The sequence below is a fragment of the Emydura macquarii genome, unplaced genomic scaffold (assembly GCF_026122565.2).
Source record: "Emydura macquarii macquarii isolate MOO-44397 ecotype Brisbane River unplaced genomic scaffold, CSIRO-AGI_Emac_v2 contig_18, whole genome shotgun sequence".
Taxonomy (NCBI): domain Eukaryota; kingdom Metazoa; phylum Chordata; order Testudines; family Chelidae; genus Emydura; species Emydura macquarii.
Window position 1 is genome coordinate 11,541,441 of NW_027130155.1, and position 27,552 is coordinate 11,568,992.

The 27,552-nt window shown below is 38.6% G+C and overlaps 1 protein-coding gene across 10 annotated transcripts in view; it reads right to left on the reverse strand.

Moving 5' to 3' along the window:
- Window positions 1-27,552, reverse strand: part of AGFG1 (ArfGAP with FG repeats 1) — a 55,559-nt gene that overhangs the window by 19,584 nt on the left and 8,423 nt on the right. For all 10 annotated transcript variants that reach the window (XM_067559688.1, XM_067559607.1, XM_067559868.1 and 7 more), the window contains exons 2-5: window positions 16,465-16,558; window positions 8,667-8,782; window positions 6,373-6,535; window positions 4,523-4,679 (exon numbers count right to left, since the gene is read on the reverse strand). In XM_067559688.1, the coding sequence (XP_067415789.1) occupies window positions 4,523-4,679; window positions 6,373-6,535; window positions 8,667-8,782; window positions 16,465-16,558 (530 nt within the window). The remainder of the gene's footprint in view (window positions 1-4,522; window positions 4,680-6,372; window positions 6,536-8,666; window positions 8,783-16,464; window positions 16,559-27,552) is intronic.

The following is a 27,552-nucleotide window of genomic DNA, read 5'->3' on the forward strand; positions in this document are numbered from 1 at the left end:
GGATACACAGCGCTGTACCTGCAGTTGGGACTGCCCTTTGACAAGCCTGTCATTTAGGCTTACCCCTCCCTTCAATTCCAGATCTTTTAATGAATGCTCTACCACTGCCATAACTTTTGTAAAGACCCTGGGAGTTGCTGATAGGCCAAATGGTAGTACCGTGAACTGATAATTGTGACACTGGTAACTGATGTGCCAGCTCTTGCCAAATCTGCTTAGCTTATGCCTACACTGAAAAAATGTATAGCTGGAAACCAGACTAGCTCACCTATATGTTAATATTGTTCAAGATAGATGCTAAACTTTAAGAATATGTTTAGTCTCTGTAAAATGCTGGTAAGTTCCTGCATGCATTAATCTTACTTGCAATGTCTGTAACCCATGCAATCAGGTAACATGAAAGTTTTGCTTTATAATTGTAAAAATGCCTACTCTGAACTTGTGAACATAGGCAGGAAAAGTAGTTCCCCTAACTGTCAAGAAGGACTATCAAGACTCACTAGACAAAAAGTTTATTGATTCCCCCATCCACCCATTAAGAAGTTATGTGCATCCCATCAGTTTGAACTCTGGAGGAAGGGCATATAAAGATGCTCACAAGAAGAAATGGTGATCTCTTTTTGCTGTTTGGACTCTCGCAAGGGCTGCTTTTGTTTTAGCTCCAGAGATCCCAAGGGTCAACCTGGGTTAGCCCTAAAAAACATTCAGTAGACAGATTACAACATCTCTTTCATCTTTTGGTACCTAAGACCATAAATCATTTGTGCTTTTACTTTGAGTATTTTAACCTATAAATAACTCATTTCTTTTTCCCAGAAAATAAATCCTTAGTTTACTATAGGATTGGCTTTGTTGTGAGATCTCAGATACAAGCTGATCAGGGGTAATTGACTGATCACAACTTTAATATCCTGTTATTTTTGGTGTAAGTGACCATTTATCACTAAATCCAGCTTGCCTAGGTGACAAGATAGACTGTCCCCTCAGGCACTCCAGTCTCTGATTCCATGATAAGACTAGTACACAGTGAGCCAGAAGTTCACATTTGCAGTGGTGTACTGAGGGTCTCTGGCACGCATGGGCCAAGCCTACATTTGCGCCCCACCCAGGCAGAGCAGGAGGGGTCCCAGCGCCACCCTCCCCAACTGCCCCAGGGAGAGGAGGTCTGTACCAGCGGAGGGAGGGGGGAGGAGGCGCATGAAGTGCAAGCGGGGGGACCCACAAATGTAGGTTTGGCTCCGCTGCCTCCCTCCTCCCCGCACTTACCTGCTGTGCAGCGCCTGCCTCTTCCACCGCAGCAGCAGCCCCGGCTTGAACAGGGGCAACCTCTCCCCAACAGCCTGAGGAGGACTGGGCCAGCTCTTCACAACACAATAATTTTAATTTACCAGAAATCCGAGGTACGTCCTGTGAGCTTGATTGACTATCACATGGAAGTAAGCATACTAGTCCCTAGGATCCAGTGAAGAGATAATAGAAGCTAGTGTGAACAAGAGGAACTATCTTTATTGAGTCAATGCAGGTCTACAATTGGCCTGAGGCCCACACCCTTCACTTTTGGGTTTCGGAAATAATGAAAATAAAACTTTTCTCCTCTGAGACAGTATGGAACCTCTTCTATGGTTCCCAGTCAAAAGAGATTGGATGGGGACAGCCTCATGTGCAAGTGCAATCACTTGAAGAAGAAACTGTAGTACCCAGTGAATTGTTTTCCTTCAAATTGTTTTCCTTCCCCAATTCACATCCCCAAATTATTGAATTAGTTTCCTTTTACCCCACTCTGCTCTCCTCCACAATCCCTCTGCCCAAGTACTACTTGGCACATTAGGAACTCCACAAGATAGAGTATATCTGAAGCTGCTTTCTTGCGCAGTAACCAGGCATTACAATAGCACAACAACAGGCACTCAACCCTCCCGTAGAGTGTTCACACTGTCTCCAGATTTTACCCAACCAATGCAGAAGTACAAGTTTTTTCCTGCTGACTACTAAACCCATCCATTCCCATGTGGTTGCAACAGCTTATAACAGAGGCTGTTAATCTTGCTGCCCCTCAGCAGTAGTTTCTATAGGTGGCCAGACCATACACGCAAATGGAAAAAATATTCAGTCTTCTGTAGGAGAAGCTGTAAAGTCAGAACCCACTACCTTGTCACCAAGATAAGCATCATGGACCATCAACAGTGCACAGTCAGAGCAAAAACTGCTGACCCATATACATCAAAGCATTGTATCTTTGGCTACAAAAGATGTTGCAGTAGATCACCTGCCTATGTATCTCTTACTATAAGATGCCCATCTTAATTTGGTGTGCAGTGACTCCCAACTATATTTTATAGACCTTTTCAGGCGTTTGCTATTGTATGTGTATGTGAGTTCAACAGCTCCTTCCTTTGGACCACCAAGACAAATCTGTAATTTCGGAACCAGCCTCACGAGTGCTACTGCCGCCAACGTGTAGAACACTGCTCTTTCAGAATACAAGTTCATGGACAAAAGAGATAAACGGCAGTAGGGTGCTGATGGGAATAGAACAGAAGGGCTTCAGCCATGTGGCTTCTGAGCTAGATCACTGCAAACAACTTACTGTAGGTGAAATGTCCATATTAATGTATGGTACTTGCAAGCCTGGTGAGCAGGCACTTTGCATTATATAGAAACTGGCTAAAATTTGCCACCAGATGTTTGCAATTTAATTTGTTTGTAAGAGGTAAAAAGTATCAGCCCTGAAGAAGTCTGAGGTTCTCTGAATTCTGAAGGACTTTTCCTCAATTCACTATCTCAGAGGAGTGAGAGCACCTTACTGCAGAAAAAGACACCAGTGTGTATTCAGGTATTTGTCATGTTCACGACTTAAAGTCAGTCATTTCAATCTGAAAACTAATATGAAGCTGGTTTAATTAAAAATTTTAGTCTTTCCTTTTGAAAAAGATAATATATATCTTTTCTACCTGTACATTCCTATATAAAGTAGTAAGGTAGTCTTGAACAGAGATAACTGACCATGGTTTATGCTGTATTACACTTAAGCATAAAGTGGAAAAACTGCATAAAAAAGGCTTATAGCTCTTGAAGTCCATAAAAAGAGGACTTAGAGTATATAGTAATCTGATACCAATTTGGTTTAATTAGGCTGGATCTTTATAAGACAGATTTAAGTATCCAGATGACTTTGCCATAAAACTTTGTTTTATATAATGCTCATCAATCAGTATGTAAATTACTACTCATGTTTAATTCTACTGAATTTAACTGGTCACTCACATAACCTTTAAAATGCAACTCCTGCAAAAAAATGTTTTTAATATGTTTTTATTTAAACTTAAACTGGTGACCAATACCTTGCTCTACTCACCAGAACTGTGTACCCATGATTTTTCAAATTTGTAATTTCATACCAACTATGACGACAATGCTTCAGAGGAACACAGAGTTTTCATGAGCAGCATTTCTCCTCCGTATTAGCAATATTATAGTAGAACCCAGAGACACCAACCAAGATAGGAGCTCCATCACACTAAGTACTAAACATTTAGTAAACAGTACCCAGTCTGAAGATTTCATAATCAAAGTGGACAGGACAAAGGGTGGGTACTTGCTCAAGGTCACACAACAGATTAGTGGCAACACACTACTCAATACCTATAGACTGCTAACTTATCAACTATTGGTGCTCTTCAGAATCAACTTAGTGGCCATTTTTCTTTAGAATAATGGATTATATAGATTGTAAAAATCCCTGAATATCTTCGATTAAAAAATACCTCAAACAGCCATTCTAAACATTTAAAGGTCTGTCCCACCACCCCCAGCTTATGCTCAAAAACTGTTTCCTTTTGCTTCTACTCCCACACTGAGACCCGCCACATGGATTTCCTCTAGTACAAATTTGTTCTCTCTTCCTTCAATTGTCATCCTTAGCAAGGCAGCTTTGCTTCTCCCCCCTCACTAACTCCCACGCCAGCTCCCTGTTCACCACTTTTGACTCACTTGCCATAAAGTATCTTCAGAGAGAACATCATCTTGCATAACCTCTGCCCATCTCCACTACTGCACTCACCTTCTCCTCTCTTGCCACCAACACGGATGCTTCCTGCCTTTAATCCATATTTTTGCTTCATAAACAAACAACTCAAGCAAACAAATAATTAAAAGCAGAGTGAAGTGACCAAACGTAATTTGTATCAGTAAAGTATCAAGATTTATGTGACCCATGTTAAACAGTATTACTATACTATATTTTATAGCTATTTTCTTCTGTTTCCCAGAAATCTCTGCTGTTTATTTCAAAGGAAATGCACGGTGTAAGTTTTAAAACTCTAGAACAATACTTGCTTTATTCAACTTGATCTCCAACTTGCCATAAGCTAAATCTTGACTGATATGACAAGGTTCAAACACAAATATTCATTCTCATTTTATTAATTCAGAAGGTAAATACATATTTATAAGCCACCAAGAATGAAAACTCCTCAGTTTCTATATATTTAAGTAGGAGGGAGAGTCTACACACAACTCTTACCTGTATGACTGTTGAAATGTGCAAAGTTAGCAAAATTTGCTGTAGCAGTTGACTGAGGAGCAGGAGCTGCAAAGATATCCGAGCCAAGGTCACTGAGGAGGTCAAATTGTTTCTTTTCCTGCTGCTGCTGTCCTTGAGACCTAATGATAACAGGGGACTACAAACAACATTTTAATTAGCTAAACGAACAGGAAAGCCAATATTTAATGAAGCCAGGATATTTACAAAAAAGCAAAAGGACAGAGACTGAATAAGCTATTTCTGGTATTAGTTTTGAACTGTTTATTCACCATTGAGCACTGTTAGCAAGCCATGTAAAGTTTAATAGCTTTAGTATTCAGATCACAATTATGTAAAACAAACAAGCAATGAACTTTTTATAATTTCATAATTTAATCTAGAGTTTTTAGTTTAGGATGTTGTACAATACGAGAATCTTTCCTCCTCCCATCTTCCCTAAAGTGAGCAAGAGCACATTTCCCTCCCGCCTTCATGGGCTTAGGGTAAGTCTTCAGGCAGCCCTGATTTAAGTTAGGGAGTTATGCAGCAGACTTCCAGAGATTAAGATGCATGTAAAGTAAGAAAATTAGGAGGCGTCTAAACAAATGGCTCCAGATTATACCATCTGTATGTAGTATTTGCCATTATTTTTGAAGCCAGTAGAGCTTCAGAGCCCTATAGACTGAAGCTCCATCTCACTGAATCCCCATTCTCTTTTCTTCCAGAAAAAAAAAAGCTTCTTGGAGAATTCCTCAGAGTATTAAGGCTGCATCACTAAAAACTCAAGAGTCAGAAAATTCTAAATATATATTTAACCTTATCTTTGCCCTCTTGTGCGTATGCATTATACAACAGGCTAATTACATTATATGCTATTTTTCAAATATAGTTTTTCCCTTCCAATCTTCTGCATATGTATCATGTGGTATTGTGTGCTGTTCCGGATGAGTTAGACAGAGAGCCCATGAAAGTCATTTGACAAAAATACAACAAAACATACTCGCATAATCTACAGCAGTGTTAGTGAACATATATAGAGAGAAATATACATATCAATTAAGTTAGCTTCATTGTTAACTGTGCTGTCCCCTGAATTACTTCTAAGGAAGGGAGGTTGAAGACAAAACTTATAATACACTGGACTGACCAAAACACTTATGCATACCCTAGGAAAGACAACTTATATAAAAATCTAGTTTATAGTTATTAATTTCATCACAATAGCCCAAACGGAAAAAAATTAGATGCAGCACATCTCACCTGTTGAAAAACTATGGTTTTACTTTTAAAAGCAGTAACACTGACTAGCTAAGAAAGAAGTCCTGTCCATACGTCCCTTTAATAAAAATATGGTATTTGTAACAGAGGGCTTTCAAAGGAGACAGTGGTGGGGATTTTTAAATTCCAACAATGATCCAAGGGAGGAGGACAATCCAACCCAAGTATGTTGTAGATACCTAAGATGTTTAGCTAAAAAGCTGGTTACAAAAAAAAAAGTCTTATTTTTATTAAGTAACACCAAAAATAATCAGCCTATTTACTTTATTTACATTATTACAAAGGTTATTATTACAAAGGGTAGAGGCTATCATTTTTGGTTTGAAGCATTCAAAGTCAAGCCACTGCAGAACTGAGTTTCTAGATTTTATGGAGTTCACTATACACATTCCATAAAAGCAACAGAGCATGCAAGTTATTAAGGACAGTCTTATTGTAATAGCAGTAACACACTAATGCCACAAATTTTCAATATTGTGTAAAATCTTGTTCAATTCACAAAATACCCATTTTCCTTTTAAATACTGTAATATAATCCCACACCACTGAACTCTTAGCCATTACTCACTCACTTGGCTAGGTGTGCCTTTATTTAAGTGCAGTGGTGGAGCAGATTCTCCCAAGAGAGATTTAAGCGGCTTCACCTCAGGTGTGCTGCTTGTACTACTAGCAGAGGACCCTGATATAGATGCATGGACTGATGCCACAACCTTCGCTTGTTCTGGAGGAACATACCTAAATTGAATAAGAGTAAAATTATTTAATTTAACACAAGTTTTGTTCCAACATCCATTATAAGGGTAGCACAAAGATCAAGAAATTATTGCTCTAAGGTCTGAGATTTGCTATTTTAAGCCCTGAACCAATGTCAAATAGTACTGTTGGTCTGATGGTCCAGTCATTTTAGTATCTCACATCTCAATCATAGGTGTTACAAAGGCTTGAGACTCCAGTTTTCCAATGTTTTACAGCAGTGGTTTTCAATGTGTGGTCGGCAGACCACTTGGGGTCCTCAGACTATGTATAAGGGGTCTGTGAAAGGTAACTAAGAAAATAAAGTTTCAGATCCCAGAAAAGGCATTCCGTTTTTCTGATCAAAAGTATGTGAATACCTCCCATCTACAGATCAAAACTCAAAAAAGTGTTATTACCATAAAAGCCCATAATTTAGCACCCTCTCTCACACTGCATCAAATGTTGTGCCGTGCACGTACAACATTTATAGTTGAATTCTGTTCAGTCAGTTTTCAGTCTAAGACTTTTATGGTAAGGGTCCACGGACCACAGGTTCAATTTCCAAAGGGGTCAGCACCTCTATTTGAAATATTTTTAGAAGACCGCAAGTGAAAAAAGGTTGAAAAACTGTTTTATGGAATGTTTAGGACATTAAAATCACATCCGCTTCAACTCAAAAGTGATGTTAATGATCCCTGTCTCACAATCAACTGCCATGGTTTGAACCACTGCTGTACACCCAATTGAAATCTGGCATGCCAGCTTTTGAGTAATGTGAGCTGAAATGGAAGGAAAGTAAGCAAGATGTTGACAATACTGCTTTAAAACTCAGATTGAGTAACCAATAGCTATTAAATAGTCAGTCAATCTACAGAAGGAGAGAGAGAATGCCTCTAGCCACATCTCCTCTCCACCTTATATCTCTCTGCTCATAACATCAATGAATACCTGAAGAACATTGAACTAAGGGGAGTGGGTCCCAGAGTGAAAGGAAATCCAGCCTATGAATTGAGAACTGTCTGCAATATCTGGTGTGGTAAGAATGATGTTTGCTTCAAATCTTATTTAGATTGGTAAAGTTTAGGAATTAGCTTATGGTTTTATCTTTTTAATTTCTTTTGTAACCAATTCTGACTTCTATGTGGTGTTACTTATAATCACTTAAAAACCACTCTAGTTAATAAACTTGTTTTATCTAAACCAGTATGTTTGATTGAAGTGTTTGAGAAATCTCTATTCAGATCAACAAGGCTGGCACATATTCATTACCCTCTGTTGGAATGACAGACTAATTATAACTTTGTACTGTCCAGTGGCTTACTGAACAATATGAGATGTACATTTCTGGGGGGGAAGGCTGGGAGTGCAGAATATGTGGGTGCTGCCCTATATGTGTGATTCATGAAGTGACAGCATGCTGGTGGTGAGAGTGAGCAAAGCCTGGAAGGGTTTGCTGTTCACTAGCAAAACAGTGTAAAAGGCTGGACAGCTAAAGGGACACAGCAGGTTTGGTTGCACCCAGGGGAATGTCACACTAGCACATGTGGTGCATCTACTAACAAATGTCTATGTCTTGTTCATAAGATTTTTAAATGAATATTTAGGTTTGGCAATGTTTAGACTACACAGATGTAATGTTTAGTGCTTTACAATGGCCAGGTCTACATTACAGACCTATATCTGTACAACTATGTCGCTCAGGGTTGTGAAAAATCCACACTTTTGACCAAAGTAATTATACCGACCTAACCCCCGGTGTAGACAGTGCTATCTCGACAGAAGAGCTTCTCCTACTGACAGAGCTCCCATCTCTCACGGAAGTGGATTAACTACACCAACAGGAGAAGCTCTCCTGTTGGCATATTAGCATCTTCACTAATGCACTGCAGCTGCATTGCTGTAGTGTTGTACGTGAAGACAAGTCTAAAATCTTCCATAAGGTATAGTGCCTTCTTTAAAAATTTAGAAATTTGCAAATTCTCTTTTCATCCATAAAGTAACTCATTTTTAGTGACAATGAAAGGCTGACTTTAGTCAGCAATTTACAGTAAGCCAGAAAGGGATTTCTGGTTACAGACAACACAACTTAAAATTAGTTTTCTATCAAAACAGATTGAAAGTGTTAGCTTACCATCTTTTCTTTTCATATTTTTCCTGTAGAAACTCCTTTACTTTCTGTGGATCCCTGAAATCTGGAATTGCTGATGATCTATCATCAAATAATCCTAGCCAAATCTGTTTACACACCTTATTTGGAGGGAATAAGGGGGAAAAGAGAAATCAATATTAAATAATTGTCAAGTTCAAATTTATATTTTTCACTTTAAAATTACAACCCTAAATAGAATGCATTATTAATATTCAAATATCCATTCTTACTATATTTGTAAAGGATTTGACCTACAGTAATTGATATTTCAGCCAAATAAGAATGTACAGTGCACTATTTAGATGTTGCAAGGTCATCTATCACAGCAGGGCAAACAGAAATCCTCTACTGTTATTTAAACAGGCACATACAGAAGTACTGATTTTCAAAATACTTGATTTTGAGGGTACTCCCAATGGTGTCACACACAACTGCCATTTTTGTCTTTGGAAATCCTCCTCCCCAAAGTCTACACATTCAAGTTACAGACAAGATTCTGTCCTGTATCTCTGTTCCAAACTTTACAGGTCACTTAAGTTTAAGACCCCAGATTAGTAATTATATTTGTATGCATTAGTTTTTAAAGAGTCCTTTTGAGCTTTTCTTTATTCTGAGCTGAACAAAGTTTATAGAACAGCAGGGTTTCCTAGAAAATTAACAACATACTGTGTTTAACACACCAGGGATTTCACAGGTAGACAGAAGTATCTCAAACTGGTCCTATCCCTTTAAATGGTACAAATGAATAAAGTCAAGAGAAGAGAATGAAAGAATCTTCCACTGAAAAAGAGCAAATTCATTTCCATCCTGAAGTTTCTAAAGCATATTTAAAAATATACATAAAGAAGTTAATGGAAATATGTATCTCTACTGCTGCATATCACATATTTCCAACGTCTCACATTATTAGATAAATTCTGAGGACAATGATCAATGAGATTTATCCTGTGGCCACATTTTAAATCACAAGGTTAAAAAGGGATTGCTAAAGTTAGTGCTTTACCTATAAGTACTCATTCTCAACTACACTAACATTTATATAGTACTATTGGGCAATACACAATTTGCACAGAATTTATGTTCTGCACAGAATTTCCTTTTCCCTTGCAGAATTGATGCTGCAGAGCTGCTAGCTGTCACTAAGGGCCAGTGGACTCAGCAGAACCCAGCTCCCCATCAGAAGACATTGCCAGTGGGAGGGGAACAGAGCTGGAGGATTCCCAGCATGCCCTGAAGGAAGGAGGCAGCATGCAGGAAACTTCATACAAGTCTGGGATCCAGCATCAGGCTGTTTCTCCCTCTGGACTCCTAGGTTCTGGCAGAGTGAGGGTGTCTGGCCCAGGGGGAGAAGGTGTGGGTGTTTGGGCCAACTGCTGGTTTCTGGGAGATGGGGGCAGAGAAACAGGAATTGGGATGTCGTAAGGGGCTTCTTTAACACTCTAAGCCTGGGAATGTTTTTTGACTGTATCATTACAGACATACTTGCTGACAGGTATTTTGAAATAAATTATCAAAATAATAATGGGGTGATTATATAGTTATTTTGACAAAAAATATGCAGAATTTTAAAATATTGTGCACATAATTTTTAATTTTTCAGTGCAGAATTCCCCCAAGAATATAATAACTTGCATCCCAAAAAAGCCTTAAGGGTCAATACAAACTTGAGTTATACAGCCTAAAAGGTACATAAGGGTCACTTTATCCATTACTGAAGTAAAGCCAAGGAAGTGAAAGATGGCAACTCTGATAATAGTATCAGAAAATGAGAACTTAATTAAAACTGCTCAGGAAATACAGGTGGGAAGAAAGGGATCACTAAAGTTGTAATTTAGCCAAATCAAAGGAGTAAATATTCTTACAAAAAGAGCAACTGGAATCTTTAATGGCCACAAAACCCTTCCAGAAGACAGTATCTGACAGCAGAGAGCACTGGCTTAATAGATTCAGAGGGAAGTGTGCCACTTTCTGAAACATAAGTGTTGCTTCTTGTAACATAGCTAAGTGTCAATTTAAAAGTCTGATAGAATGTAATAATTTGGCTTTAAGTTTGTTCATCTGTGGTGGAAGGACTGATTCAGATCAGTGGTGTCTAACCTTTTTAGCATGAAATTGGACAACATTTCCGGAAGATCAAGGGGGCACTATAAGTACTTTGGGGCCGATTCTCTGCTCTGTGTCACTCAGGTGGTTTAAAGGAAGTAGAAGCCATCCCAAAAATCCTTTGCTAGGGATTTCCTTAACGTAGAGTTTCCAGAAGGCACAAGAGCAAGCATAGGCCAGGCCTATACAAGGACTACAACTTCGTCACTCCAGTTATGCCAGTACACCATACCAACAAAGTGCTCCTCATGTGAACTGAGCTAATATCAGCAGAACTATTCTTTTGGCAGTATAGCTTATTCCATTCAATAACTACATACAATACTTTGTTTATTAGAACAGTTGACTTTAAATGCAAAAAGACATTTTGCTAAATTTTCCTATATATCCGGAACATTAAGATAGTTTTACTCAGCTAACAATTTTAAAATACTGTTTTTGTGCATTAATTGAACTACAATTTTTATTCAAATGCAGACAAATCATGAGTAAAAAACTTAAAGAAATGCATCAATTCCTAACAATGGAAAAAAGTAATTAAAAAACTGAATAAATGTATGTATCACTAGATATTTGCTTAAAATGTGTATAAATACAGTGTATCTTCCTTGTTAGCAAAAGCTGTACCAAATTTACTATAAAAGCTATATTTCACTGCAAGTTAACATGTTTTAATGGTTACCAACCAGCGCAAACCAACCATTCTTCAAAAAAACTAAAAAGTGTAACTGCAGAACAAGATTAAAATGATTTATTTAAATATAGGTTTCCTGCTTGCTGATTTAAAAAATGAGATCACTGATTTAAAAATCAACCCACCTTGAAACAAAAGCCAGCTGGCACAAGTTATAGCAGCCCCCATGCTTCTTCAACCTATTTGTGGGAAGGAGGATCAGGGAGCCATAACTCTTTTTCCTTCTCCTCAGTTTCTCCTTTTTCCTCTCTCCGGGACTGCCCTGAATGGCTAAGGGAAGGAGGCAAGCCATATTTTGCTAGGTGCTGCCAGGCTCAGGCAAAATCAGTCAAACTCCTAATATATTAATTTTTTTTTACAGCTTATTGAGAGTTCTAGGCATGAGAGAGTTCGAGGCAGCTTGGAAGGAGTGAGGAAAAACTAGTATATAAAATGGTCTAATAAAAATTCAAATACATTGTGCTTCTTTAAGTGTTTGTTCCAGTCAATGATAATGAATCTGGGTTATGCAGCAACAACAAGTAGACTTCTCAATGTAATGCCGCAGGAAAGTTGAAAGTGTTTAAATCGGAGTAATATACTCAGCTCTCCCAATGGGGACTTAATCTAGTCCTTTATGGTGCATAAATTTCTTAGAATCAGAGGTTCATATACATTAAACTACCATCATAATCAAATTTGATGGTAACAAAATGAAATACTCTAAAATAAAGATTAAGGAACCAATCATGTTAAATATGACTTTACATTTCTTGCCAGATACAAGTGGCAGAGGGAAGAACAAAATAACCAATCATCGCAAATGTTATTGGTGTGTGCTATAAGCAATCAAAATGTCTGCCACCAATCAAAACTGGAATGACAAACTTAGTAAGGCAGCAATCCACATTAATTTTCAATGCACTGTGCACATGCTACTACAGCATTCGCATTCATTTTATTGGCTTTTATACACTTTTTGTATGTCAAGACAAGCCTTCCCTTTTACATCTCAATATGCATTATATCATTTTCTGCCCAACACTACTCTTCCATCTCATGTACAAGTAAAGCCAACAACTAACAGGCACAACCTGAGTGACTTAAATTTTTATAACATGCCACTGAAAATGTACCCAACTGATTAACATCTACGTCACAAGTTTAGATGGATTAGTCATGAATTTGGCCTTCCCATAGAACTAAACAAGGCTATCTTAATTCACTAGACATGCATACAGGTCAGGCACTTCCTTTTAAAAACAAAAATACATTGGGTTTTTTTGTTTTTGATTGAAAAATTGCAAAGAATCATTGGTTCAGCGAAAAAGGACAAAATTTAAAAGAAAGTGCCAAAAGACAGATTTAAACATATAGCTGCCCTGTTTTTGAGTGAACAGCTAGAACTGGCCAAGTTTTTTGGAAATGGATGTTTAAAATGAGTTGTCTAAAACATAAGACATCCAACTTCTAAATTATTTGGTTAAAGAGCCCTGTTTAGCAACAGTATTTACACAAAAAACTGTCCAACATTTTCCTAGGAAGTGAAAATACTGTTTCTTATTTCTGCATTCAAGATGTACATAATATCCGCTACTTTGTGTAGCAAACTGGGCCAATAAGGACACTTTTCAATGAGGCACAGTACTCCTGTTTACTCCAGAAGTCAGATGGATTCTGGACTATTTTATATCTCCTCAAGAAGACAAGACAAAACAAAAAGCTTATTTAACAAGTCAAATATAATTTTAATTGTACCTCTATTCTTTTGTTTTGTATGAAACTTTAAAGCATTTCAGAGCGATACACTGTTTTCCATATTTATACTTCAGCTAAGTTAAGTGATCTTTAAACTAAAGACATCTACTCTTGTTGATACTTCACTGTTAAGGACAAGACACTGTCTGTAAGACAACCTTGATACAAGTTTACCCAGTGAGGCCCTCTGGTTTTTGGAGCAGCTTTGTTTAAGTCAGGGGTTCTCAAACTTTTTCTTCCGAGACCCCCTTTGAAAATATTTCAGGCTGTGATGACCTCCCCCCCCAAAAAAGTGATGTCCTTTCTCATGCCATGCCAATTTCCGCCCCCCACCTCCTCAATACCATGCCACCCTTACTTCTGCACTGCTGCTGGGGGCTGGCACTGCCGTCAGAGCACCCGGCCAGCAGCTGCTGCTCTCCAGCCACACAGCTCTGAAGGACTTTGGCTGTCAGCCATTCATGGGGTGGATAGCTGCAGCCACAGCATGCATGGGGACTGACCGTTTGCGACACCCCCATAATAACCTCACGACCCCTTAAGGGGTCCCAACCCCCAGTTTGAGAACCCCTGATTTACGTCAAAGCAGCATTTTATTCAGTAGAAAAGGGAACAATAAAATCAGTACATTGGTCCCTGTGTTATTTGTTTTTTATATTAAATTCAAGCTGCTTATGCTGTCCCATTTAGTTTTCAATATATGGAAGATTTTTGTACTGATAACAGTACAAATGCAATACAGAAGCAGTTAAATTAGGCATTGGGGTTTGAGGGTTTTGGCACCTTAAAAGGGAGTTTGATATTATGGGGAGAACATATTAGCTGTATATTTCTGATAAAGATAACTATATGTTGATCACTTTATGTAGTAAAAGAGCAGCTGTTTGCGCCTCTTAGCCACTGTTGCAGACTATGGGAAACACCAAAGTGTGAACAGAATAATTAAAAGAAACTAGAAATTAAAGGGTTTCTTGGCAATCTTAAGGTTTTAAATGAAAATTGATTCTACAACATAATCCTATGGCAAGAGGGTGGTAACAGTAGCAAATTCCATGATCACAGAAAACACAGGGCCCCGACTACCTACATCGCTTGAATCAACACAAAGCTACAATAGACCGTCATGTATTCAGGCCCTACCTTGAAGATTTTTGAAACTGCAACACTGATTTAAATGTGTCATTTTAAGCAATTAAGAGCCGAAACAATTTTATAATTAGACTAATAATTTCAGATTTTGTTCAGTCTGTCTTGCTAGTCAAACTTTTCAGCAAGTGCAATGCATCACTGTAAAAAAGCAGCCTTTAAAAAAAAAATTCTACTTTCATTCTTAAAGCTGAACTTGATTGTCATTAAAGAACAATCTATTTCATGTTTATACTTTGTTATGACGAATGATCATTTCAAACTAGTGACCTGCCTTGTCAACATTCTCTTGAAGCTTAAGTAAGTAGCCTCTAATTCATAATGCTGTTAGAACTTCCACTATGGGCTTCCGTAAATTCTCTGCTCCCTTTCCCCCATCAAGGACTTCAGGAACTAATTTTACGGACATGTTTTTTCATGAAAGGAACAGTCTTTTCAAATAGTTTTAAAACTTTTTGCAATGTGAACTGTAGGAATAAGAGCATTCAACAAATTTATTCTGTTTAAAATTCTGTCTTCAGACCAGTGATTCTCAACCTATTTACCACTGCCTCATATGCAGCTCTTTGTCTGTTACGTGGGCCGCATCCACACAATATCTACACCACCCTGCCTACTGTGGCTGTCCAGTCAGGAACATGTCCCTCGACGCCTGCTCCCAGACAGTCAGGGGCGATCCCACCCACCAAACCATGGGGGACCCTAGCTGGGAAAATAATCACGGTACAAATTTCCACCCAGCAGGTCAGTCTCCTGCTTTAGCTGTGTGAACTCCAGGCCCAGACATGGCCAGCAGGGAACAGGCACATGCTCATCCCTGCCCCACACTGAGGGAACATGTAGCTATAGCTAGTGGAGGGGCACATGCTCTGCCCCCCCAATTTCTGCAGATGCTTCTGACACAGAGGCCTATAAGCAAGAAAGCGGCACTTTCAGCCATCCCCTTCTCTTCCCCCTGCCCCATCACTCTATCCTCCTCCTCTTTCCTCTCCCCATTGTCCCCTGTCCCACTCATCCATCCCCTTCTTTATCTCATCCTTCTTCCTTCTTCAAATGCCTCTTTCCTTCCCCTACAGGCCTGCCCCCCTACAGGCACTCACCGTCGTACAGAAACAGGACCCAGCAAACGTAGAAGAGGATGACAACAGGCACTAGGACCCAGGAGACAGCGTCCCAGAGATGCCAGACTCAGCCAGGGAGAGGGGCCAGGTGAGATGGCACAGCATGGGAAGGACAGAGCCTCCCTCCCCCTCCCGCAACAGGCTGAGCTGAGCAAACCCTGCTCAGCGCTTGCAGAAATCAGGGGTTGGGCAGAGAAGCCCCACGCAAACTATACCCATGGCTGATGACCCGGTGCCTCCTCCCACCCATAGTGACCGGACACTGCCAGGTTCCCTATTCCAACAGACTTTCCAGTCAAAAAACGGACACCTGGTAATCTTCCCTCCTACAGCACAAGGAGGGAGGAAGCAGCAGGCTTCCGGCTGACTGCCAACTGAGCTCCTCAGCTGCCACAGGGACTGTTTCACCTTCCCCGCTGACAGGGAGCACTCCAGCAGGACTCCGTGGCGCCATCTCCCCCTCAGTTGGCACCACCCGGAAGCAGCAAACTTTGAATTTTCTGCAGCACACAGCTGGGCTGCAAGCAGCCTGCAGGCTTCAGACACTGGTGATGCCTTCAGTCTCCATGCATGGAGCTTACAGAGCATGAAAAGAAGAATGTATATTGCCTCTCTCAGGAACACACAACAGAAGGTAATAAGAGTTGTAGTGCAACAGAGTAACATTTCAAGCACTTGACTAGAGTTTCTCTGAGCCAAGGGAGGGGAAACGGACACCTAAAAAGAAGGGTAAAGATGCTATTTGTATGAATCCAAGACTCCCCTGGTTAGTTAATAGTGAGTTAATTCATCAAAATCACAATGTTTTCCCATGGTAACAAAGAACTTTTCGTTTAAAGAGTGTCCATTCAGAAGATTGAACTCTTCAGTCTATTTTTGGGCTGCATACATTCTCTTGAGATATTTTTAAAATCAAATATTGGAACAAATTAAGCCATTAACCAAAACATTAGATATTCTACAACAAACACACACTTACTTCATTTCCATGTTTCTGCAGAAATTCTATTTCCTGTTGCGTGAATGTGGTCATGGAGATAGACTTAACCCTGTGGGGTGGATTTAAACCTCGCCTAAAGAAATAAAACAAACATTTGTCAGTATTCTGAAAATCAATATATAATACCACTTCTATTTTTCCAATAAGCTACAAAAAATAATTTAAATTAAAATATATGTTTTAAGAGGTGGCCTTCGGAAAATATGCAGCAAAGCTACACCCACCAACCCAGAGAACACTGAGTGATACTGCAAATTAAACACTACACACAAACTACATTAAAGGAATGTTGAGGCTGAAGTCAGTCCTCAAAAGGTTGCTTGTGCAATCTTAATTTTGCCCCTTCGTTAATTATAACACAGCTTTATTTACATCTTCACTTTAAAAAACAAAAAACAAAAAACAAAAACACACCACTCCCAGTCTTCCTCCCTCAGCTCTTCATCCAATCTAAGTGCATCATTCCCATCCTATTTCCCCCCCTGGCTTCTTGTCCTATTTCTTCCCCAGCCAGTCCCAGTTCTTTCCCACCCCTCTAGTTCCTTGTCAAAATTTTGTCCTCTCCCCAACCTGCCACTAGTCCTCAATCCCAGTAATTTTGCCTAGTCAATTCTAGTTTCCATCCCCATCTGCCAGTCTTCGTGCCCTGCCCACCTTGTCCTTGTTCCGATTTACTCCACCCTTCATCCTCATATCTGGCTTTACCCCTGCTGCATTCAAATCAGGCAGTTTCTTCCTCCACATAGCCTGGGCGCCAGGAGAGAACAGGAGAAAGACACCTTATTCTCAGTTCAGTTGCCCAAACCGGATCCAGCACAGCCTGCAGCAGCCTAGGGCTGTAACTGCAAGGAAAGTCTCACTGAGCCCCAAACTCAGTGCCAACTATCTTCTGGAAATTTAGCTGCTAAAATCTAATGAATCTATATTGAGCAAGTGTAAATTGCAATTTTTCAAAGGCTAATAATTTGACCAAACTGGGCAGATTTTCATGAAAACAGCAAAAGGCACATTCGTGACACAAAGACTATCACACCAAATTTCAAGTTCCTGAACCAAAGCATAGGTGCACTAGAGCAGTTCAAAAATACCATCACCAGAAATTTTTAACATAAAAACAACATTTTCCCCTAACCTCATTCTCCAAAATGGCTGAAATTTAAAAAAAAAAAAAAAAAAAAAGGTTCAGCCTTAGATGGTCACCTGACATGGAAAATTTCAGCCCAGTTAAATGCTGGCACAGTTACAAAGAACTGAAAAAAAGATCTTATACTGGGAAGCATCAGACAACCTTAGTAACAGATGTGCTACAAGCCCCGCCTGTAATATTAGAGATCATATTTTAAAAACAGTTATGGTTTTGCAAATAGGGAACAGTCATTCATTTAAACTGGAGCCTTCCAATGTCATTTATACAATGGATATTCAAGTATTAAAATGCCTTTTGCTTTAGCTACGCAGCACTCTTGCATACCATGCAATGATTTACACTAATACAGAGACCTGTCTAAAAATGATGTTGCACAACAATTCAATGTGAAGCTTTGGATGAGGTTTTGGTTTGTGTGGTAGCTGATCACCTGAAACAAAGATTTTGTCAACATTAGTGTAATGTTTTTGCTGCTGGAGTTCCAGCTGCAAAGGTACACCAGCCCTACCCAGGATGTGATTCACAGGTAAGAAGCATAATACAAGCTGCTAAATACTCCTTGAGTGGCTACTCCTAGGAGCCTGTTGCCCCTTTTGTTCAACTTTATTAACTATGCAACAATCTTGAAGGACCTGGCCCAAGATATGAGATGTCAATCCAGCGTGAGGGATAAACTGTCATTTTGCCTAAAAGAGCCATTAGACTTTTTTCAGGCAGAGAGATTTTGGAAGGAAGAGAAGTTACTCAAGGTTTCGGGCGGTTTTTATATTATATTTGTGCTTCTAGTAATCTCCATTTTGGGAACAGATGGAAAAAATAAATAGAATATTTAACACATTAGCCAAGATGTAGATATTTCAGTTGTAATTAGTTTGGTATCAGAGGGAGCTGCCTGCAAAAAATCCTTCCAAGAATTACCTATGTGGTGCCATTTTTGCTAATATAGGTTAGCCGATAGAATTTGTTACTGCTTATTTATGGTATTTAACATTCGTGTTTTCAGAGCCTAGCTCCCGCTGCCTTTAAACATGTTTTTAAAACCAAGTAACCCCAATCAATCATTAGACTGTAAATTCACTAACAGTTCCCCTCATAAAGACAGAAATCTTATTGCCTTTTGACCACACAGGGAAAGATGGTTCAAACTGTTTACTTTTTACCAAGTCAGTGGATGATAAATCCGAAGTTTCAAAGGATCTTTTTTCCTGTTAAACCTCTCTTGTAAGGACAGAGACTTCACTCACTTTAGCAATTTGGGGTTGAGAAGTGTAATTTAAGGAGACTAGCTATGGATTTGGGAGGCACCCAGATTTAAAAACATCTGCCTGTCTTATTTTGCTGCAAAATATACATTTGAATCTTACCACGAGAAATAAACAATTTACAATTTATCATCATATCCAATTACAGACTCAATATTTCTATTAAAATATTAAGGGAGATTCTCCACTCTGAGAACTAATCCTAATTGTGTTGAAGTGAATATAGATAGCTCCCTGGAATGATCAATTGCACCACTCATTTTGGCTGCACAGGACCCAAATTAAGTTCAAGTTGTATAAGGGATTAGAGGCTCAATTTCCAACTAGCAATTTACATAAAGTGAATAGCTTCCCCGATATACTAAACCATTCTCATGTGCTTCATCAAGTTTCAGAAGTATAATATACCCAGTTGTTTCAAGTAAATGACCTGACAGTCTTTACAAAACATGGGAAGTTATCAGAAAGTATATTAAAAAAAATAGTTTAAGTTGAAAAGTGAGGAAAGGCATTGATGGATTGGGGATGCAGGACAGTTTATACCCCAGAATGACTAGCCCAATTACAGATCTCTAGTTTCACAAAGGAAAAAAACCCATTCTGCTTCCTAGCTAGAAATAATGCAAGTTGGTATCTGGAAAAGAAGAGGGAATACAGCAATATTTATCTTTTTACACTATTTGCTTAGGAGACCAATCTGAGGGAATGCAATGATACACTCAAACCATTCCAAATGTCTGAGATCCTGCTGACACAGGGAAGAACGAATCTTGTGCTTGCATGGCTGGTACACATATTACAACAGGGAAAAGTGGAAAATATGTTCAAGCATACATATTTATCTATAGAACTGCAGAAAGCTCGAGTCACTTCAGCTCTATCCATGTGCAAATACCATATTAACACAGCAAACTCATCTACTTCTGTGATTACATATTTCTGCCCCTCATTTTGGTTACCATTGCTACAAGAATCTCCTGTAGTCCATAAAAACCAAGACTATCCTTTAGGGTTAGGCATCTCACTAGTACAACGATAACTAGTCAATAATTGGTCAAATATTGTAAAAAATGGACAAATATTTTAAAGCACAGATTAGAACAGTAACAGTAACAAAGAAGAGTAACACTTTGCAATCTCCAGTAGGTTTAATCTTTGATACTTATGCTTAATTACAAAAATCAAATTATCTGAATTTTAACTCAAACAGTAAAAATTAAATGAAGTTCTAAAAACATGTACAAAATAACTATACTTTAATTTAGCATTTAAATGTGAATGGAATTTGAGACTGAACAGTTATAAAAGAAAAATGAAACTAAACACATAGCAACTCTGCAAGAAATAAACCTCATTTTTAAATGCATTTAAGCTAGGTAGGAGACCAACTCTTCACATACCTTGCTTTTTGTTATCTTTCTTTTTAGCAGTTTCAACTGCTTTATCTACATCTTTGCCATCATCAAATTCATCCGCATCTCCTTCTTCCTTTTCAGCTGGTGATTACTGACTCATCTTTTCAGCTGCCATTTTCTTCTATAATCTTAAATTATGATTCAGTCACCAGCTTCCCAGAAGTCTATTTCTAGTTTTTGAATGAACGATTCACTAAACTGACCAGTTTCATTCTGCACATGCAGTAGTACACAGATGTGATAAAAATTTCTGCCACTGGAGATAGAGTGCAAGGAGAACACAACCCTTTCCATCACAATGAAGGAACAAGCTGTTTTGATTCAACTTCTGGGATAGCACTCCACATTACTTTGCAACTGAATGGGCTACTTCTTGCTTTATAAATTTACTACTTCCATCAGAATGGTTTGTTGGGTCAGATATCCTTTAAACATTTGAAACAGCCATTACAAGGTCATAATCTGAATTGCATTAGTCATGAGAAAGGGCTTGGCCTAGAAGCATGGATCAAGAAGGTAGGCAGCATTATGTGCAGGAATGATCACTTGATTTTTTCATGATATTACTTTGTCTATTTTTTTTTCCTCTTCAGATTTTGTAAGGGAACTCTGAAAAGAAGAGTACACAAATGTGTCTATGTTCAAGAACCTGTTCTTGCCCTCAGACAATGCAGAACTATCATTTTCCATGTTCTGAATGGACTGAGCTACGGTTCAAGCAGAGAGATGAAATTTGAGTTTGTACCCAAAAGACAAGCATAGACAGTGGACATTACTTGGGCATTTGACCTCACTCCCTTCTTCAACAGCAACTGATTGAAGAGCCTTCTTGCATATTTGAAGTTCTTTAAGACATTTAACAGAGTATGCCCATCAAACACGAGGCTTAAAAATTGGGTAAAATTGAGTGCTGTATTAAATTACACTGAAAAAATTATACTTAGTTGTTTCTAAAAAATTTGAGAATGCTTTTCAGTTTTGTCACATGATAGAAAGTTGTCGGATCGTCAATATCACCAATGAAAAGCCACAATGAAGGACAGGCATCTGTCATACAAGTTTGGACATTCATTTATCAACAAAGCACAAGCAGCTTTTATATTAGCCACACTGTCAGTCACAACTGAAATAACTTTCTGGGAACCAATTAATTAATTATATTTTTGAACTGGTCAGCAATGCACTGGGCTGTGTGCTAATCCTCAATTGTGCATTTTGAATATTCCTCCATCCATCAGACACCAGAGACTCCTAAGGATCTTGTGCAATATGAACACCAATGAAACAACTTTCACATAATCTGCTTTGGCATTCAGAAGAGGTCCTGTAAGCCATTTCCTACTGGGTACTTTGTAAACTAGATCTAATTTATGAAAAAATTAGTTTAAAGGATTTTCAACTATATGAAATGGTGTATTGCTGGCATAAATTCCTCTGGAAAAGATATGGTCAAGTTGTTTTTTCTAGTCAAGGGACACCCTATCCAAACTTGTTAATTCCAATTTAATGAAGGTCAAAAGACTTCCCAGAAGTAAGAGTTTTCAATGCTAAAACAGATGGATCAGCAAAATTATTAGAAGATAAGTGAAGCTAATTCTATTTCTTTTCATGGTCACTCATATTACTGTCTTCAGCAAAAGACTCTATGCTTTATGATGCTGCTGCTGAACACAAAGCAGAAGGAGAATGCACAGAAGCAAAATTTTTAATGTCCCTTTCTTGCTGTTTGCCTGAAATAATCTTCGCCTATAGTTGGACATCACCCAACACACCACAAGAATTCAAGTTTCTCCTTGTATCTACATGTGTCATACACAAGGGAACAGAACCTGCACTCAGCTTTAACAGTTTTTCCATGTTCATATATAGTAAAAAAAAAAGTTTCCATACAAATTATTTTTTGGCTTTCCCCAGATCTACATATTTGGTCACTGCTGTTAATGTTTCATGACTTCTGGAATGCTCTCTCAATTATGAAGTATCTTTTGAATTTCAATCAGCTAATAGGCTTTCAGTTCTATTTCTAATTGCTGCTGTTCCAGAAAATTCCATCCATCGAAATGTTTTTCAACATGCTGCCTGCCTGCCCGCCCTCCCACCCACCCCCGGCACTCTTACAGACTCCAAGATCAATGGAGGGAGAGGGGGCATGCACCCCTCCTCCTTACAACAGACATAATGACTCAAACAGCAGCAGGAGGAACAGAGCAGGAAGGGATGCACCTACAGAGATGTGAAGTCACACATCTCACATTAGAGGGGAATTTTTCATATTACCAGCAAGATTTGGCTGGTGATACTGTGTGGGCCTGGGGTTCTTTCTGGTCAAATAAGCAGTCAGTAGACTGGCTTGCCAACCCTCCTTAATCATATTTCCTCATCAATGCCCAGTCTTAGCCCTCGCCCCACAAAAAGAAAAGAGCATAAAAATGAAAACTTATTTGCATGCCAATTAAATTTAGTAAGCATTGAGGCACATATGCCATAGTACCTTATTTTCCATTCCTTTCCACTTTTTACATCACTCCCTTGTTTTTCACAAGGGTCTTTTCGTACAACCCTCCTGTCCTTTAATTGCAATCGCATCTGTTTCTGCACAGAAGCACCAGCAGGGTTCTAATTAAATAAGGAAGATTATTCAAAGGAGGCTTAGTTAATGCCAATGTATGAGCCAGGAAAGAAACTGTTTCATCCTCCCATAGTTCTATTCTTTATGACAATGTTAGTCAGATGTAAAAAGTAATCTATACCATCAAAAGCAGCACTCATGACAAATTGTACATAAGGTCAGACCTTAGAGAAACAGTTCCATTCTTATATAGCAGTAACTAAAGATTCCATGGTACTTTGAAGAATCCTATTATACCTAATGCTCTCTTCATAAGGCTATGCCTACACTATAGCAATGCCACTGTAATGCTTCTGGTGAAGACTCTCTAAACCAGTGGTGTCAAACATCCAACCTGCAGGCCAGATACAGCGCACCAACCTTTTTGGTCCAGCCTCTGGCGGTGTCGCACGCTGCCATGAGATCTGCTCCACGTGCTGCTGCCAGAGTACACACTGTATGCACAAGACACAGCGCTGCAAAAGGCGGGAGAGGGACAGTGTGGTCTTGGAACATCGTGCAGTACTATAATTCTTAATCATTGATCGATTCTTTTAATTGTAAAATAGTAGTAATTGTAGAAGTAAATTTACTGCAGTTTTTATATCGCTGATATCTAGCAAATAAAATATAATACTACGTAAAAATGGTTGTGCCTTGTATCTCGATTTATGGTATGTATGGCCCACTTGAAGTATATTTAATTCAAATCTGGCCCGCCATAGCAAATGAGTTTGATACCCCTGCTCTAAACTGATGGGAGAGAGTTCTCACATCAGCTCAATAATTTCTGCCTCAGCGAGAGGCAGTAATTATGTCAGTGGGAGAAGCTCTCCACCTGATCATATTTTTGCATGTCTTTAAGACCTCTCTTCCTCCATCTGAGATAGTGATTTTTAAAGGGACACTCCAAACCACAACACATTTGAAAGGAAATTTATTTCACACACAGAACTGCAGCTAAATAAAACTATTGCAAATGCTGATGATAGTAATCTATAATTATTAGAAACCTACACCACAAGTTGAATGGGTTAGAATACATAATGTTGTATAATAATGTTTTTATTATTTTTAAATGGTCTTACATTTCTCTGTAACCACTTGTTATAGACCATCAAATCAGACTAAAGAACCATGCAATAGTTATATCTATAATATAAAGAAAATAAAATCACATGGTCAATTCTTTTGAGTTTCTGAAAATTATAGATAATTTTGTAACACACATAGTACACCTGACTCAGGATAATTCTATATAGACCTCATTTAATAGATAAGATTAATTTATCAATGAATGCAAAATTATGGGTTTTCTTTGTTCAACTGATCATGAATCCCGATTAGAATTTCAGAAATGTGGGACTAAAAGGAACCTCAATAGGTCATCTAATCTAGTCCCCTGGACTGAGGCAGGACTAAATATTATCTAGACCATCCCTGGCAGGTGTTTGTCTAACATGTTGTCTAAAACCTCCAGTAATGGAGATTTCATAACCTCCCTAGGTAATTTGTTTCAGCGCTTATTACCCTTACAGCTAGGAAGTTTTTCCTAATGTCTAACAAATCTTCCTTGCAGCAATTTAAACCATTACTGCTCGTCCTGTCCCCAGCAATTAAGGAGAACAATGAATCACCCTCCTCTTTATAACAACCTTTTAAGTACTTGAAGATTTATGTCACTCTTCAGTCTTCTCTTCTCCAGACTAAAGAAACCCAATTTATTTCAATCTTCCCTCATAAGTCATGTTTTCTAGCTCTCCTCTGGACTTTCTCCAATTTGTCCACATCTTTCCCAAAGTGTGGTGCCCAGTACTCCACTTGAGGCCCTATCAATGCTGAGTAGAGCGGAAGAATTACTTCTCCTGTCTTGCTTATAATACTTCTGCTAATACAACTCAGAATGTTGACGTCTTTTGCAACAATATTACATTACTGACTCATATTTAGTTTGTGATTCACTATACCTCCCCCTCATCCTTTTCTGCAATACTCCCTCTTAGGCAACCATTTCCCATTTTGTATTCGTGCAATTGATTAGCCCTTTCTAAGAATATGTCTATACTGATGGCTGCAAAGTCGCTGCCGTCAGTTTGACCTATCTGGATCGATTGAGCGGTCAGTGAAGACCCGCTCAATCGATCCAGAAGTCAACGCTAGTAAACCACCCCCTCAAGTGGCATAGCACTGCGTTGATGGGAACACGGTTCCCGTCGGTGCAGTGAAGACACCACGCAGAAGGGAAGCATAGCAGTCAACAGGAGTTACACAAGCTACTCTGCGTAGCTTGCATAACTCCCGTCGACTGCCGCTGAATCTCTAGGTCAGTGCAGACCAGGGCTAAGTAAAATACTTTGCATTTGTCCATGTTGAATTTCATCTTATTTATTTCAGACCATTTCTCCACTTTGTCAAGATCATTTTGAATTCTAATTTTCTCCTTCAAAACACTTGCAAACCCTCCCAGGTTGGTACTGTCTGCAAACTTCGTTAAGTGTACTCTCTTCTATGCCATTATCTAATCATTTATGAAGATATTCAATATAACCTGTCCCAAGACAGAGCCCTGTAGGACCCCACTTAATATGCTGTTTCAGCTGGGCTATGAACCATTGCCTCATCTGCTCTAACTGAATGGACTTTGCTAACACCTACCCTCCCCATTGTTGTTCCTTACCCTTGGATGTATATATATACCCCCTATCTGATTTCTATTTCTTGCATCTGACAAAGTGGGTTGCAGCCCACAAAAGCTTATGCCTGCAGAAATTAAACGTGTTAGTCTTTAGAAGTGCTATAGGACTCTCGTTTTTGCAGTATACAGACCAAAACGGCTACCCCACTGGAATATTTTGAGTACTGTTTTTCAGCCAGTTGTGCAGACACCTTTATATACAGTAGGTTCATCTAGGCTGTATGTCCTTAGTTTGCTTAGGAGACAGTCATGTGAGACAGCATCAAATTCCTTAATGAAGTTGCTTCTCCTATCCCCAAAGCCTTTGGCAGGATAACAGGCTATTGGGTTGGTTTGACATGATTTGTTTTTGACAAAGTCATGTTGACTGTTACTTATCACCTTATCTTCTAGGTGCTTACAGTTTATCTTTTACAGTCATTATGTGCAATCAATGGAGCAAATAATCAAAGGGACTACAGTCCCAACCAGTAATATACTTGAAGTGAAAAGTGGGTCAGTGTCCCATTTACAAGAAATATTGATTGGGAGGAAGAGTTTAAACAGAAAAATGTGAGAATTTTTTTAAAAATTATCATGAACAAAAGGAATCCTAGCAAGATATAAATGGTTACTAGATGGAGATGGTAAAATGTCTAAAAATAGTATTCAATATTGCTATTCTGTATTTAAAGAGGTGGATGGTTTATTCATATCTTATAGTGATAAGGTATTTTCTATTCCAACAGAAACGAGAGACATTTAACAGTATGTACAAGAGAGAGATTTTTAGATCTGCAGGAGTGAATAACCTGCACTGAAGAATTTTAAAAGAATTGGTTAAGAAACTCTCAACCATTAACTCTCAATACAGATTTTTAATAGATACTAGAATACTGGGGAAGAAGACCAGAGGAAAAACAACTAAATTGTGCCAATATTTTAGAAGGGTAAATGGGATGATGTAGGTAGCTACAGACTGGTTAGCCTGACATCAATTCCAGGCAAAATCATGGAATGGCAAATATAGGGTTCAATCAAAGAAGTAAAGGGTGGTAACCTAAATAATGCCAATCAAAATTTTGATGGAAAACAGGTCTTGAACAAACAGTTTTGGTGTTACAAGTTAGATTGGGAAAGATAACTGTGCTGATATAATACTTAAACTTCGGACAACATGACTTTACTATTAAAAACAACACTATACTATAGTCCTTTTAGCACATATCAAACATCAAAAACTGGTTCATAGATCTTAAGTAATTGTAAATAGAGAATCAAACAGGGATCAGTTCTTGGTCAAATCATATTCAATATTTGTATCCATTAACTAAATATAAAAATCACTGCTGGTAAAGATTGTAGATGTCAAAGATGGATGGAGAGCAAAAACAACAGGTCAGTTCTATAGCACAATTTGGACTGCTTGGTAATAAAAGCTAATTCAAACAATTGATGCATTTTAATGCAAACACACATCAAGGAACAAAGAATACAGGTCACATGAACAGGTGGAGGACTGTATCCTGGAAAACAACTGAGAAGGACTCAGGAATCATGATGGATAACTACCTGAACATTAGCTCCCAATATGAAGCTTTGACTAAGACCCCAACGTATGTATGTAATGAATGAATGTATGCTGGGGTCTATATAAATAAAACAGAAATAGCTAATAGTAATAGGTATGTGTCAGACTACTAATAGAATAAAGGCTGTTTCTGATGTCCACACTCCATAAGGTAATTCATCTGGTTGAGCTATACTGCAACTTTTACAAAGATATCCGATCTTAGTTTAAAGACGTCAAGTGATAGAATCTATCATTTCTTTTAGCAAGTTTTTCTAACAGTTGCTGTGTGTGACTTTGGGACCTCTTGATGCCAAATGACAGAGGAGACACACAGGGCTTTACAGGGATCGCTTGGGTCAGGTATATGCATAGTAATTCACCAAAGGCT